Source organism: Ostrinia furnacalis, unplaced genomic scaffold (assembly GCF_004193835.3).
Source record: "Ostrinia furnacalis isolate ACB-3 unplaced genomic scaffold, ASM419383v2 OfSCF7395, whole genome shotgun sequence".
In the NCBI taxonomy this organism is placed as follows: Eukaryota; Metazoa; Arthropoda; class Insecta; order Lepidoptera; family Crambidae; genus Ostrinia; species Ostrinia furnacalis.
In genome coordinates, this window is record NW_021137634.1 from 215,090 (window position 1) to 231,593 (window position 16,504).

Consider the following 16,504-nt stretch of genomic DNA (forward strand, 5'->3'; position numbering starts at 1 on the left):
CGTAAGTAAAAAATAGGCCACGAATCGAAAGGATAGGGACAACGACACGACGGAAACATCGTGAGGTTTTTTTAGGTAGGCTACTACTCGTCTGGTAGAATGAGCCTTACATTACCCTCTGTTCCTTGCCCTTGGAGTATTGGGTATGACTATGCAATTCAAAGCATAGACGAAAAAAAGATCTGCCTGGAAGACAATTGCTTATAAAACTCCGAACTGCAGTATGCCCTCAAACCATAATCTTCCAGCAGGGTTCAGCAGAACCAGTGCCTCGTGGACGTCGACGCCGGACTTGGGGGCCAACGACGCCGACGCCACGCACGCCGTCACCGTCAGCCTCAAGCTGCCCAAGCGCAGGCTCACCGGCCCGCTGCCGACCTTGGACACGGGGCAGAAAGATACCACCACCACCACCACTACTACAGGTAGAAAACCTCGAACGGGTCTGATGCAGAATGCAACTTCGCAAAATGCACACTTTTCTCATACTAATATTATCAATCTTTTCAGCTTTTGTATAGAAAAGTGCGCATTTTGCGAAGTGCACATTCTCTGCATCAAAGAGCCCCTCGAACTCCCTCCTATGTTCTTCTGATTAATTTCGTTGCGGGTCCAATGACAGTTATAATAACTTTCCCTCGGGACAAACTTGACCTTCACTGGTTGGGTTTTTATTGTTGGTCAAGCTGCAGATTCTCGTTCTCACTTCTGCTGCAACTCCTGCTACACAGGGGTTGGTGGGAACGGGAGGTGGAAATAGGCCCGTACTATAGGTTTGATGAGATGTTTTTCCTAGCCACATAAAATTCAGTTCAAGATCAAGCATATTTTATTTTGAGCATGGGCTATTTTATTTAAATTGATTGAAACATAGTCTGGTATCTATGTTTCATCATCATCATTCTCAGCCATAGGACGTCCACAGTCACTGCCGATCATAGGCCTCGGGGTCTCCTCCCTATCTAAGTACCTACCATTGAATTGAGTTGCATCGTTTTGAAATACACGACCTCTGCTAAGAACAAATGAGACATTTCACTGCTTTTTCCTACGTAATAGTAACATTGAATCCCCTTATGAAGAACTAGCTGACTTATTTCACGTGAAATTTCACGTTGGGGTTTAAAATACTTTGTTCTTAAGAGTTTTCTCATTATGTTACAGTAGTCCCTTGTTCCTATCGTCAAGCGTACCTAATGGGAATGTCTACTGCATTGAAAGCCCCGACATCCCATACCACCCATGTGCCAAGTCCATAAATCTTGTCTTTTCAACGAAACCGACGTCTATAATGGACGTTCGTGTAATTCATAGTCGCTGTTAGTAACAGTTGATTCACTTCAGGGAGTAGTAAACTTCATAATAAACATTAATAACGTCAATTTTTTTGATTTGCTAAAAATAAGCTTATTATTTGAGCGATAAAGTTGTATTTATAATGTGCAGACACTGTGACGCTGAGGCGGCCGTCGCCTTCGCCGCCACCGGTGTCGGCGCAGATCACCATCTCGAAGAACGACTCGCTGGCGGAGCGCGTGCGCAAGGTAAACAATCCGGGCGCACGTAAACACGCCCTATTTATTTTACGCACGGAACAGAACGGCATAACATCGATTAATTGTGTTGCGCAACACCAAAACAAATTCTGAAAGCATCTTTACTTTATAGGAACACTGACTTGTTTGTTTTCTATCCTGCATTTTTAGAAGTTGCGCGTAGAAGCAAAGTAGGTAGTCACTGGTTTTAAAATACGTGCTTATAGTAGGAACAGATACTAAGGTACTTTATGTACTTAAGTCACTTTATTATTATTATTGGTTTTTGGGCCTTTATTTGCGCCATCTCGACCAGATTTGATCTATTGTGGCAGCCCTTGTGTTTAGAGTTCACTGCTTAGTCCCGTTGAATCTATAAATTTCCAGATTCTTTGGAGCGTGATGTCTGCTATCTCATCCGGATGCATGATGTGTCGCCCGAGATGGATACTTCTTTTGCTCATAAGCGGGCCGCATGAGCAGAGAACATGCATGGCCGTTTCTTCTTCTGTATGGCAGAATCTGCACAGAGTTTCTTCGGTCATGTTCATGTTTGATTTGTGTTTGTTTAGTAAGTCACGTTAGGTATACTCGTACCTACTCACTTTCACATCAGGTTACACATCAGAGTAAAAGATTACCTAATAACAAATATTTAATTTCTTTTATATGTCCCGATACATAAAATCATTATATTATATCTAAAGTACCAACGTATGATAGCCTAATAATAGCATACACAATAGAACTACGCATTAATTACATGCCCACACGCGGCACTATTAATACGTTTACAAGGAAAGGTTTAACGCAACAGGATAGAAATATTTACACTTCTCACCTTGAATGTTTAGAAAAACATCAAGAAATAATTTAAGTGGGTCACGCCGATAGAACTGTCCGCGGATTGCTCTCGCGTTTGTGGTGCGTGGCCCGAAATAAACATAAAAGGTCGCCATCAACTTAGCTGGCAGTGCGCGAGACGTTATAATTAATTGAGGAAATGACCTGCTACTATTCCGCTTTACTTGCAGTTACGCAGACGTAATATATTACGCTAATCATACTTATGATCATTTATGAAGACAACTGCATAAACTGAAAGTTGTTTGGCCACTTAGGTGCAATGTTTTGACAAATATTTTGTAATCAATCGTACGCTTTGCGAAACGTGTTTCGCTACAGGCCAATTTGGGATTTCCTTCACAGAAATCATTTAGGGCGGTTGCTGATTTGTGCTATAAATGGCTGTGTGTAACTGAAAGCACATGGCCAGGATATTGTTACGCTTACATGGTTATATTTAGACCATACTTACGTATACATTCATTGTAGGTAATTTATTTAATGTTGCTGGAAATAAAGACTGGAAAACCATACATAGAATTGTCGGAAAAAACGTCTAACTTATCTAGATCAAGTTGTTATTAGCATTAGTAATCCACATACATTATTTAACTGTATGCTAATCTATTACCCTTCTTCATTGTGAAATTAAGCAAATCTTGTTGATTAATCGTAATAATTTAAACGTTTCAGATGAACCTAATAAAAAGTCAAAACAGTTTTGAAAAAGAATCCAGTATAGAGAAAGAAAGAGAAAAGCGAAGTGTATCTAGAAGTAGAGAAGAAAAGAGCAGAGAAGAAGAAAAACCGCCGAGACCAAAAGAAGACAGACCATCCAAGGATGACGTTAACTTTATGATGCAGGTAAGGCGATTATTTTATTAAAATTATTCATGTATGAATGTGTGAAAGTGTCAATCTCGCTATGAGTGAGAAACTTGGATAGAATACATAAAGACATATTAAACCGAAAATATGTCCTTTTCTTTGGTTAACTCATCTACACAAATCAGCAAAGTCAGTACCTTTGCAAAGTAAAAATATGTCGATGAACATTTTTTGATCGCAAGATCGGGTTGAGACCATGCTGAGGCAAGCCTTGTGTAAATTATAATATTTTCCAGATATGTAGGTAAAGTGATGTGTTGCGGAACCTCACTAGCAAAAGCTAGTTGTTGTTAGAATCCGAACATAGGGTAAAGTGGTGCCTATTGGGATCCCTCAAAAGGCAACATTTTACCACCACCTATGCATAGTAGTAGTCTCATATAAGTTAATGACATGAGATGTTCAATAAATTGTATATGAAGTACATTTAAATGCCTAAATTTAAAATTTCTGTTCCAGGTGAAAAGTTCGAGAGGGACGTCAACAAATTCCAAGCCACCGATGAGGGGCGGCCCCTCTCGGGACAAGGAGGAATCAGACGACGACACGAGTACCGCCGGCACAGTTACTACGGAGACTACGCTGGTGGACGCTAATATAAAGGATTACCAGGTAAATACATCTTGCTACTGCAACGAGAGCTAAAGATAAACCACCCAAGAATTAAAAAAAAATCTTCATAAAAATTATCTGGCGCGTTCGAAACCATAAGTTCGTTGGAAGTATCGAGAAAACACTTTGTCATACATTGCTGCTAGTAACGATCGATATACAATCAGCTAGGTACGAGTAGTTATAGTTCTTGCAACTCACGAAGGCGAGTGAGCTTTACTTGTGTGTGTACATGCACAAAACGACAGTGTAATGTCTATCAAAACTTTTGAAAAAACGAACAGTAGCGAGCCACCACACATGTAAAGCTCACTCGCCTTCGTGAATTGCAACAACTAAAACATTTCATATAGCTATAATTTATTATCGCGAATTCGCTAGTTTTACTACTGTAAAGAATGAACCACAATCTCAATAAATGTTTACTGTTTCATGTCAGTAACGGAGCCTGACGTTTTCTACATTGTTACCTAAGAATCTAAGATTGTTGTAGAACGTCAGGATCTAAGGCTTAGATCGACAGATACTACAATGGTTCAATTTATCGATGCCCGACGTTCTGATTTGCAATTATGAACACATTTTGGTAGAACCCAAAATACAACATTCTAACATAGAAAAACTGTTTTATTTCCAGGAGCAAGTCGAAAGTCTGAAGCAAGAGGTAGACACACTTAGAAAGCGTTGCGAGCGGGTCGAAAAGGAAAAGAGTGACATACTGCTAAGACGGCTGGCGAACATCGACACTGCCAATAAGTACACCTCAGGCCGCTCGTCGGAGGTCCTCAAACTGCAGCAGAAGGTCAACGAACTGACCTCCCAGAACGAAGACCTTAGGGATGAGAAGAAACACCTTTCGTTGAGGGTGAAAGAGATCGAGTGTGAATTGGAGGTGAGTATTATACTTACCCCTGGGCTACACACATCGCGATAACATTCGGGCCACAGTGGAGCGAAGTCTTGCGACTATACAAGAAAATACCTAAGTATACGCGAATACATGGCCGCACACCTCGCGTTAGTGCGAATCTTCAGGTTATCTCGTAGTGTGTGGCCCAGGGGTTACAATGATAGGTAGATAGATAGTATTCATATTATGAGAATCCGATAACTTTATGAAAACGAAATATCGTACCCAGATACATAAATAAATAAATATCCTTGGACATTTTACACTGCGCTTCTAGTCCCAAACTAGTTCAAAACATAAGAAAGATATAATAATGAAGTAATTCAGCATGTAATATCACACAAGGCAACATTATATCTGTGTACTAATCTCTTTCACTCTCTTAAATAAAATATTTCCATAGCAAATGATAACTTTAGATGCACTAATAATAATAACAATTAATGGTCGTATATTTTCTTAGTAACCACAGGTGGAATTGTGTAAAGCAATCGTTATCATTTGACAGTTCATAACGTACGATTATTCTGTCAAACGCTTTGTTTAACTGACTTTATCGTACGTTATGAACTGTCAAATGATTACGATTGCATACACAATTCCACCTCTTGTTTTGATGTAGTCTTAGTAGCATAATTGACTACCATTTTTCATAACAAACCACTTGCATTAACTGTATTTTTGTTTGTTTACATTTCAGGCACGACCGTCAGTAGAATCGCAAACGCGACAGATTGAGCAGTTACGAGCGAAGTTACTGGCAGCCGAGACTCTTTGCGAGGAGCTGATGGACGAGAATGAGGACATGAAGAAAGAACTTCGGGACCTCGAGGAAGAAATTGAGGAGATGCAGGACAATTTCAGGTCATTTTTGTAACTAATTCTCAGCAAAAAAAATCTCATACTTAAACTTAAAAGTCATATGTAAGTGCAAGTAGACTTTAATAAAGCATTTTGAACCTTAAAACCTTTATGTTTTAGAGAGGATCAAGCAGACGAATACTCGTCACTTCGAAGAGAGTTGGAACAAACAATCAAGAACTGTCGAGTTTTATCGTTTAAGTTAAAAAAGACTGAAAGGAAAGCGGACCAGCTCGAGCAGGAGAAAGCGGACCAAGAAAAGAAACTTCTAGAGGTAAATACATAGGCTTTACAAATGTTTCTTTTTATTTCTGGTTTTAAACCCATATCAACATTCATGCATACTTGTAAAGAACATGAAAGATGCGTAGAAATTAAATACAAGCCTCATACGCCTCGGACTGAGGTGCGCTTTCTCTCCGACAAACACCATAACTAAATGTATCTAATGTTTTATGTTATACACCAATTTTAATGACAAATAGTACTTACCTATAGATTACTCCAGGGACCAGCGTGTTAAATAAGAAAATGCTAGATTGTGGCTTAATTATAGATAATTTATGCTTGCATTAAAGATTATGACAAAAGTTTAAAAATCTCTGACTTAATTTAATGTGTCTTGCAGATAGTCGGCGGCAAAGATGGTCTTCAGCGAGAGAACCGCATCAAGGAGTTGGAACAAGAGTTGTCGCGCTCCAACGAGGTGGCGCTGCGGTTGCAGAGAGAACTAGCTGACGCCGTAGCCAAGTTGGGGGCGCCACCTGCCAACTTGAAGAAACAAGCGCCGCCTGCCGATGGGGTACGTAACTAACTGTTCCATTTTCCATGGTAATCATCCTGAGCGTATAGAGTTCATTGCTTAACAAATGCCTCCCCTAATACGAGACAGTTTATCCCGTCTTCGGCTTGTTGCATTGAGTTTTTTCTCCACTTTACCTATAGTCTGGTCAGCGAGAACGTAGAATTTTGTCCAATGACCCCAAGCTACCCATCCTTGTCGCTCGCGCGTAGTAATGTTGCTGTCGCGCTCGCACACTCACTGCGGGCGCCCGTCACACAGTCGCGACAGCAACATAATTACGCGCGAGCGATAAGGATGGGTAGCTTGGGGTCATTGGACAAAATTCTACGTGCTAATTGCATTCACCAATTGGCGCCACTGGCAACTTCTTCTTCTCACCTTACCCAACAGTGGCGCCAACCTGGTGGTTGAGAATGCGATAATCCTCCTAACGTTTCAACGCCCCCTTGTCTCAGCCACGAGCATGTAAAAGGACTGTGGCACCAACTGATGAGTGCAATAAAATAAAAGAAACGCTCATTGAATTGTTATTGTTAGTACCCACTCTTTAACAAATGTTAAAAAAAACGTAAAACATGTTCTGTTTGTTGATATGGTAAAACCTGTATGTATAACTCCTAAATTCAAGTCGAGGGAGAAAGTACCCCTTCTAATAAATACACATCAGAGGAGTGCAGCTGTGCACAGCCACTTGAACAAGCTTTGCTTACTTTAGAACTAGATGGCGCTGTAGGTATAATATGATATTAATCTTGTTGTGTTTTACCAAAGTAAATACAAATGAGTAGGTCATCTTCATAGAAACGCACCGAGCGCGGTTTGTATGTGAGCGCTCCAATATACGTATGCGGCGCGCACGCACACACTGACAAAATTCGGCGCAACACCCCGCTAATACACGCTAAATTTTGTCAGTGTGTGCGTGCGCGCCGCATACGCATTGGCGCGCTCACATACAAGCCGCGCTCGGTGCGTTTCTATGAAGATGGCCTACTCATTTGTATTTACTCTGACACTACAGGCTTGGCTTAGTTTAGGGCTAGATGGCGCTGTGTCCGAAGTCCAATGATATTAATCTGATAGTTATGTTGCACAGCAAAAGGTGTCCCGGTCGTCTCTAACGCGCGGTGGCAGCCAGGAGGACCCGGCGCAGTTGCTGCGGGACCTGCAGGACTCGCTGGAGCGCGAGGCCGACCTGCGCGAGCAACTGCGAAACGCCGAGGAGGAGGTAAAACAACTTCAACCTTGTTACAAGCGGATAGAGTTCAAAATCTATGTTTTACTTTACTCCTCATTCAAGTTGAACTTTGTTATTAAAGCCCGGTCTCTGAGCAGCTGCTCGCGCAGCATCTCTANTTTTTTTTAAATGCCTATTATTTTGAAAATATGCCACATAGATTTTTTTTTATATTTTTCTGATAACCAGCACAACTTGCTCCAACACCCAGTTCCGGCTTGACGTTACAATACGGGACACCCTGTATATGTGGGGGGGGGGGGTGACCGCCCGGGGTGCCAAGCCATGCTACGCCGCCACTGGCGTCAACATTTTTTCATATTTTTGGATCTTAAAAAATCCATCAGACTCCGCCCTAACGCTATTTTAGGGGTGAGCCTTAGCAGTGCTGCAGTGGGAGGCCTGACACACTACGTTTTCCGGCCTGTGATTGCTAGTCGCTACTCGAGAACTTTTATACCCCAATGGCCATCAGATCTACGAGCTACGTGTCCCGGCTACTGCCATTAAAGTTTGACAATTCCTAACAAAGCATTACCATAATAAAAACTCGTGAAAGTACTCGGGAAACTCTTTTTAAAAAGCTAATTACAAAACAAAATACTGTTAATCAACGGCTTCGTTTGCTCCCAGTCATCGAAGTCCCGCTCCCGATCCGCGACTCCCGAAAGCGCAGAGACCAGCGGTGCGGACGCGGCCGCCACCGCCGCGCGCCTGCGCCGCCTCACCGACGAGCTGCGCGCCTCGCGTATCGCGGAGCGCGCGCGCAGACATAACGCTACTGCTCGACGGTAAGAGATATCGCATCGCCGAGTCATCTTTTCAGCTTNGTCGCCGAGCACGTAGAATTGTGTCCAATGACCCCAAGCTACCCCATCCTTATCGCTCGCGCGTAATATTGCTGTCGCGACTATGCGACGGGCGCCCGCAGTGAGTGTGCGAGCGCAACAGCAACATAATTATGCGCGAGCGATAATGATGGGGTAGCTTGGGGTCATTGGACACAATTCTACGTGCTCGGCGACCAGACTATAGTGCTATCGTGCTATGGCTAATATTAATTTATGTAGAGATGCTGCGTGAGCAGCTGCGCAACGCAGAGGAGGAGATAAATAACACTTCTACTTTATTACAAGCGGATAGGCTTCAAAATCCATTTTAATGTAAACGCCTTCACACTTCACTCCTCCCTATAGTTGAACTTTGTTACAAGCGGATAGGATTTAAAAGCTTTAAAGGTCAATATTACTGCTGAGCTGAGCAGTTTTGCTAGGCCGAGGAGTAGGTAAATACACTTCACTACTCACTAAAGTTGAACTTTGTAGATATGTAGAGATGAGACGCGAGCAGCTATGCAACGCGAGGAAGCCCGTTATTGTATGTAACTCACGCCCGTTTGAGTCCTTTACTTTACAAGCACATCGTAGATGCATTGACAATTAAACTTTGCCATCGACTGTGAAAATGCGCATGACTTTGTGGATAAAAAATATGCATACATGCAGAGTTAATTCAGGATTCATTCATTAGTATTTGCATATTATTTTCGTAAAAAAAATATATTTCTCCAAAGCATAAATAAAAGAATAAAAATAATTTCCAATCATTGGCAAATACAATAATTAAATAAAACAAACAAATATATTTTTCGTTGCATGCGTTTATTTTCGATTTCTTTATCCTTATTCTAAAATAGCTCTAGTAAGCATGGTTGGCATCTTGTCAGAAAGTTCAACTGAATCTGACCCTGCACCTTACACGACGAGCGCCTATGACGTAAATAAATATGAAGGCAGACTTTTAAGTGGACGCAATTTACAACGCTACAAATAGAAGTAGTAAATCAGCACTGGTTAATAGCTTCACGACTATTACAATTATTTCTCCAATTACTTAGTTTTACTAGAGAACAATTGCATTTAATAGGGCATTAGCTCTCGGCGGCCGCCAGATGGCACTCTGCCAGCGCCCGCTGACTCATCGCGCGACACAAATATACAACCCATAAATAATGAATGATACCCAACAAGATATTATTATATTTAAAGAACACTTTATTTGCCGTCCCGCCAACCCACTGCCGAATGCAACAAGTTTATACAATATTATTTTCGAACAGGCGAACCGATATCGGCAACGCTTCGGAGGCCGCAGAATTCCTCCGCCGCCGAAACTTCCTTCACCTTTCCATCCTGACCTCATACCACCTCAGTCCGCTAACGAAAGTTACGACAAAGATAAAGAACTCGAAGAAAGTACTACTCGAAGAATTATGGAGATGCAATTAGCATTAGAAAAAGGGTTATCGTCTCTAGAAGTCAATCATATATCAATCGGAGTCAATCAAATAGCTCAGTCGCCTCAAGATCTAATACTCCGTTATGCCCAAGGTTGTCAGACTGACCTTATAATGGTCCACGACGTTGCTACAGAGACTAAAAAGATTACATTAGATTCCTCAATACAGAGCGATAATAACTCCCTAGAAATGTATACTCAGACGGAAATAGCTTTCATGAAGAACAAAAACGTGCAGACTGGTTTCATGAGAACCAACGGTTTCACGCAAACAGAGAAACCTAAACAGAGAAGTGCTAGTGTTCAAACACCTAATAAACTTTACAGCGACAAATGCCAACAAATTTTAAGATCTAGTATTGAATATATTGAAAGCAGCACACAAACAGATGTAAAATCGGATATGTATAATCAAGGAACTTGTATGGAAATCGAATTAAATGGAGAAAATGGGCAGTTTGTTGATAACCTTAGTTTAGAATCGGTAGTACGAAAAGAAAAGTCTGAGAGTCCACCACTCAGCCGCGACAGAGAAGTAGCGGGTCCCTCATCCCCGCTCATGTTCCCTTTCGTATCATTGTTCAACCCACTGGCAGTAAGATTGCCGAACATAGGTACATAATATCAATTTTCACAAATATTTTACATGTTTATCCCATAAAAAATAACGTGTCCGTAACAAAATCTTAAATAATACTGTAATTAGTTTAAAGTGTCCAATAATAATAACTAACGAATATTTTCAGGCAAATAATTTACGTAAAACTGCGTCACGGGTCGAAGATGACAATGAATCGTTGCTTCTACAGCTGAAGAAAATGGCTACCAAAGCCAGAAGTACGTCAACATAAATGTTTTTAAAATTCTTTTTAGTTATTTTATTCAAACCATGATGCATATCCGTATGTAAACATTATTAATTAAGATCATAACATTCCACATCCTTTAACATCCTACTATCTTTGCTGATGTTTTATTACCTGCCACCTTTCAAAATTACTAACCCGCTTTTTAAGTTCAGTCGCAGGAGGCGTATCAATGGTAGCCATTTTCTCCGGTTATGTTAAAATATATGTTGTACATAAACAAAAGAAATGTATTTTTACCATCACGATGCTTGATTGGGCTAAATTAAAACCCGCGATGATATGCGGCATATAATCCTACTAATATTTCCTAAATGATATAACCACTAATTACATCGTATTCTAATTTTACCCGAACGATTGTTTTGTGATTGGATTTGTTCTTGTAATAAATTAATAAGCCCACATCATGTGTAAGAATGTGGTGATTTTGTTCAGGTCGTAAACTCTCACCAACGCCTCCAACTAATAGACTGTCAATTGAAGCACCCAACGAAAAAGATGAAGGAATATCTGATGAAGAGGATCCAGCGGAATTGCGGTTGCTTCTAGAACTTAATGAACAGGTATTAAACACATAATCATTTTTATAAAGGCTAAGTTTATTGTCGTAACTAATTAATATATTTCATATTATTTGCAACAGGAGGCTGCAGTTTTACGACGAAAAGTAGAAGAACTAGAACAAGACAGAGATTCACTGAAGAAACAAGTCAAAGAACTTACCGATAAAATAGCTAACACAAATTCCAAAACTCTCACAAATTCCACTACTACTGTTAGGCGTAACACAACAAAAAGTAATAATTTAGCGGAAGAAAAAGTTAAGGTGCGTTTATTCCTTATTTAATAAAAAAAACTAAAGTTAAAAGTACCTAATGTTCCCCAAACTTATAATTTTGTTTGCTTTCAGGTATTAGAAGATGAAATAGACGAGTTGAGAAAGAAACTCATAGAAAAGGAAAGAGACTGTGAAAGATTACATGCTGAATTAAGTTTAGCACAGAAGAAACCGAAGGCATCCCTTAGCAAAAGCAAGTTAGTAAAAAAAAAACAATATTATAGTCGTAGTAATATTAAAGCAAATCATCTTTGGATTCATTGACTTTATCTAACCAAATATTCCTCTTTCATTAGATCTCTGGATAGTAATAGCGAACAACAGAATGTCGACCTTAAACGGCAACTGCAAGTAATTGAGCAAGAAGCTAGCGTACTAAGAGCTAAAACGCAAAGTCTTGAATCAGATAACGAAAAACTTCAAGCTGAAAATAAGAAATTACTGGTAAGTTAATATAATATCATTGTAATCACATTACAAATTTTACGATATTATGCTAATCTTTAAAATCTTTTGCCTAAATTTTAGTTGTTGAAGAATACCAAAACATTACGATCCGACAAAGCTGTTGAACAAAATGCTGTTAAAGTGACTCAACTAGAAAATGAATTGAAGGAAGCACTGGCCAAAATCAAAGAATATGAAAGTAATAAAGACAAAGATGAAAAAATAGAAAAGAAAGTAAGATTTGGAGGAGAACTTACCAAGAAAGATGCTGACACTCTTAAAGCAAAACAAGATGAATTAGATAGACTAAAACTAAACTTCACTAAGGTAAGCAAATTGTTTTTCAAATTTAAGATTATTCAGAAAATGTTGTACCTAATTCAAATATTTATATTCTAGCTGGAAAAAGAAAATGCAAAACTACAAGCAACATTGAAAGCATTAAAGGAAGATGCAATGAAATCATTTAAACCACGTACACCTAAAAAACTGACTGATCTCACAACTAAATTACAAATGAAAAGGATGGTAGAAGACTTAGAAAGTGAAATTGGTATTTATTACGTTTTATTTGAAATTTTAAACTGTTTCTTTAAAACTACAAAGTATTTACTTCCGTGTCTATGCTAATCTTATAATGGTCGTATCTGTTGAACAGGGGAATTATACGTGGTAATGAAAAATGCTGGATTATCTTCCAACGAAATCAACGCTAAAGCTCAACTAGAAAAAGACATTGAGGAGATTAGAGCAAAGCTGTCCAAAAATGAATCTGAATTCACCAATGAAAAGAATAAATTACAAACGGAAATCGCAAAGTTAAAAGATCTCAATAGTAAATTAGAAGGTGATAAAAGTAAAGTCACTGATAAATGCAAAAGTTTAGAAACAGAAAAGGATAAATCACTCAATGAATTGAAGGCATTGAAAGATGAAAAGAAAATCCTTGAAGCTCAAATCACGAAACTGAATGCAGATCTCAGTAAGAATTTATTATAATATTCCATTAATGTTAGTGTAATTAGTGATTAATTCAGAATCAACAGACTAAAAATATCTAACTTAATTTTCAGAAAATTCTAGCTCTCAACAGACAGCGATGGCTGATTGTATGAAGAAGATAGAAGATCTTAAAAAGGAAATGGATGCAAAGGACAAAGAAGTTGATAAGTTGAAGAAGCAAATAGAAAATATAAATAAATTGGAACAAGACAAAAACAAATTGCTCAAAGAGGTATGTAAAACAAGGATATAACTTTTACTTCATGGATGACGCAGCTTTTATATGGGTGATCAAAAGCTTAGTACAATTATTTTTTTCCAGGTTGGAGATAAAACTAAGAAAATAGGAGAGTTAGAAAAGAAATTCAAGGAATCAGAGGAAAAGTGTAAGCGCATTGAAAAGCAACTGTCAACACGAAAGGATCGGGTAGCTAAATTAGAAAAAGAAGTAAGTTTCACTTATTTTTATTTATCATGCATTTAAGTGTCATAAACAATACTAAACATTTATTCATATTAGCTCTCAGAGGAAAAGGAGCAAGCTGAAGCGCTGGCTAACTCTCATAGGCGGCTTTCTGTTGAATTTACTTCAGAGAAGGACGAAATTCATACAAAACTCATTAAATCTGAAAGCAAACTCATAACATTAGAGACAGAAATGAGAGAACTGAAGACTGATTACGAAAGTAAATTAACTAATTTGGAATCGACTATAGCAGCTAAAGACATTCATATTAAACAACTGGTACAAATAAGTTACGGTTATGGCGTGGAATTACAGACCACTGCATGCCCCCTTCATTTTACCCTTTGACTTTTATGCACCTTTGAAATAGTCACCCTTAGCGTAGGCAGTGTGTGAACTTGTTAGAAATCCACACAATATGCATGTCACATATTCCCATTGCAACTAGTAAATGTACACCAAATTTTTCAGAGTTAGCACTACTTGTATTATAAACTTTGGAACCCATTTTGCGGACATAATAGATTCATTATATTTTAGGAGGATGCTTTAAGAGAGACGTCAAATCAAAAATACGATGAAGCCATATCGTCAGTGGAAATGGCACAAATGCAAGATAAATTGGAAAAAACAATAAGAGATCTTCAAGAAAAAGAAGAAGAATTATCTACTGCTAAACAAGAACTGAGTAAAACAGAAAAAGAATTGTCTTCATTGCAAACGGAAACGTCAAGAATAAAGTCTGATCTTAGTAAGCTAGAAAATGAAAAGAAGGAGCTGGAAAACAAATTACAGACTGAGAAGAAAGAGTCAGGTTACTGGGAAAGTAAGGCGTCAGAACTTGAGACTGATCTACAGGTAAGTAGTAATAATAGGATTGTTCCATTATAACATGTATATGAAATTGAATAGAAATTGTGTGATGACAATGATAATATTTTGTATTCTTCTGTTGCACTCCTCATATCACAAATACTCATTTCCACTGTGCGATTTTCCGGTAAAAATTGTACTACTTTTCAACTAAATTTCATAAGTAATTGTGAACCAATTTTAAAACCTGTGACTTATCCCTTACCTAAACAGGCAGAGAGAAAGAAACTGGAGCGTATGCGCATTGCACACGACAAGGATGTAAAGAACAAGGAGGCTGAACTAGCCACTTTGAAGGGCAAACTGAAGGTCCTGGAACAGAGCACTGGCGCAGGGGTCAAGAGGATTGCTGACCTTAAACAGGAATACGAAGAAACTGTTAAAAGTAAGTTATATTCATTTTATCCGACTACGGCAGAAGGAAGGTGTTATTTATTGTAAAGTTTTAAGATTAGTGTTTTAATTGGGATTATTTAATTTCAGAGTTAGAACACTCGCTAGCAGTAGAAAAGGCAGAGTACGAAGAATTGACAGGCAAATATGAGATATTGGAAGAGGAACATGTAGTCACTAAAGCTCGACTGACTGTTGAGAAGGAGCAAGCTCAAGGGTTCGTAATGCAAATATTTTTATTCTTTTTAGTTTCTTAAGCCACCTTTTAAAATAAAGCAACACTATGATGAACGTTTGATTTTTCAGGGAACTAATACACGTGCAAAAAGAATTGACTGCAGCGTTAGCCGAAATAAAGAGTCACCAAGACTCCTACGAATCACAGTCTTCAGCGTGGCACAAAGAAAAAATGGAACTCCAGGTACGAAATTGACCTCCTTACTACTACACTTTTACTTTAGAATCCCGATTCTCAGGGATTAAATCACCTGAACCTCCTCCTATAAAATCACGTTAGTTAAAAATGAGTTGTGCACAATGGGGTGAATAAGTATCGTCTAGACTTATAGAATACTATATTTGTCAAAGTAATAGTGTTTTAAAGCCTTTTTGCAGTGAATTCGCTGCCTACTGCTGTCTTTCCCGATCATTATAATCCGGGCCTTTTCAAGGCGAGAGTGAAAGGCATTTACAGGGCAGATATGTACCATCCTAGACTGCATCTCAATCAACACCAGGTGCGATTGCGGTCGAATACCTGCTGTTATGCAATGAAAAATACTTTTATAACTTTTTTAACATCTGTTTATTTATTGATTACAGACCGAAATATCGTCCCTTCAAGAGCGGCTGTGCGGCGGCGGCTGGGAGGTGGAGAAGGCGCGGCTGACGGCCCGTCTGGATCAGCGCGAGAAGGAGCTCCGGTCCGCCACCGACCAGTTCAATGTGGTGACGCATCACCACGAACAGGCCAAGAAAGAGGTACTACTAAATGCTTCTTTTTTTATAGATCGTTTCATCCACGAAGACGCGCCCCACCACTCCGCGGTCGAGGGAAGCGCGGGGTGCGGGGAGCCTGATCCGACCAATCCGAGCGTCATCATTGTAGTGAGCGCCTGCACTCACGGACAACTATCCAATGAGGGCTATCGTTTTTATACTTAACAGTTGGCACCCCTGGCGATTGACAGGACCTTACTCTACAGTGGCGCCATCTCGATTAGTGCAAATACGATAGTCCTCCTACCACTTTAGCGCTCACCAGTTGGTGCCACTGTCTTCGCTACTAGCAAGTGACAGGACCTTACTCTACACTTCTACAGTGGCGCTAACTGGTGAGCGCTAAAACGATAGCCGTCATTGCAACGCTGCCAATGCCAACAATGACGCTCGGATTGGTCGGATCAAACTCCCGCACCCCGCGCTTCCCCCGACCAAAAAGTGGTGGGACGCTCCTAGAGGATGAAACGATCTATGCCTTCATCTCTATTCTAGATAGTGTCAATGAACGTGCTACTACCAGTGCAGCCCCATCAGATAAGTAGCAAAATATGACAGTTGTAATTTTGAAACCACTTCACAAAGCGAAGTACCTAACAACACACAAAAAACGCCGTAGCGAAGG

The 16,504-nt window shown here is 39.6% G+C and overlaps 1 protein-coding gene across 1 annotated transcript in view; it reads left to right on the plus strand.

Moving 5' to 3' along the window:
* LOC114364413 (thyroid receptor-interacting protein 11) overlaps positions 1–16,504 on the plus strand; it is a 38,006-nt gene that overhangs the window by 3,897 nt on the left and 17,605 nt on the right. The window contains exons 3-27 of the mRNA XM_028320568.1: positions 249–425; positions 1,447–1,544; positions 3,075–3,245; positions 3,729–3,881; positions 4,519–4,773; positions 5,492–5,655; positions 5,773–5,926; positions 6,281–6,454; positions 7,554–7,685; positions 9,814–10,606; positions 11,297–11,424; positions 11,505–11,687; positions 11,772–11,896; positions 11,996–12,143; positions 12,228–12,473; positions 12,546–12,699; positions 12,805–13,128; positions 13,220–13,380; positions 13,471–13,596; positions 13,669–13,893; positions 14,155–14,472; positions 14,701–14,872; positions 14,971–15,097; positions 15,187–15,301; positions 15,703–15,861. Of these exons, the coding sequence (XP_028176369.1) occupies positions 249–425; positions 1,447–1,544; positions 3,075–3,245; positions 3,729–3,881; positions 4,519–4,773; positions 5,492–5,655; positions 5,773–5,926; positions 6,281–6,454; positions 7,554–7,685; positions 9,814–10,606; positions 11,297–11,424; positions 11,505–11,687; positions 11,772–11,896; positions 11,996–12,143; positions 12,228–12,473; positions 12,546–12,699; positions 12,805–13,128; positions 13,220–13,380; positions 13,471–13,596; positions 13,669–13,893; positions 14,155–14,472; positions 14,701–14,872; positions 14,971–15,097; positions 15,187–15,301; positions 15,703–15,861 (4,982 nt within the window). The remainder of the gene's footprint in view (positions 1–248; positions 426–1,446; positions 1,545–3,074; positions 3,246–3,728; positions 3,882–4,518; positions 4,774–5,491; positions 5,656–5,772; positions 5,927–6,280; positions 6,455–7,553; positions 7,686–9,813; positions 10,607–11,296; positions 11,425–11,504; positions 11,688–11,771; positions 11,897–11,995; positions 12,144–12,227; positions 12,474–12,545; positions 12,700–12,804; positions 13,129–13,219; positions 13,381–13,470; positions 13,597–13,668; positions 13,894–14,154; positions 14,473–14,700; positions 14,873–14,970; positions 15,098–15,186; positions 15,302–15,702; positions 15,862–16,504) is intronic.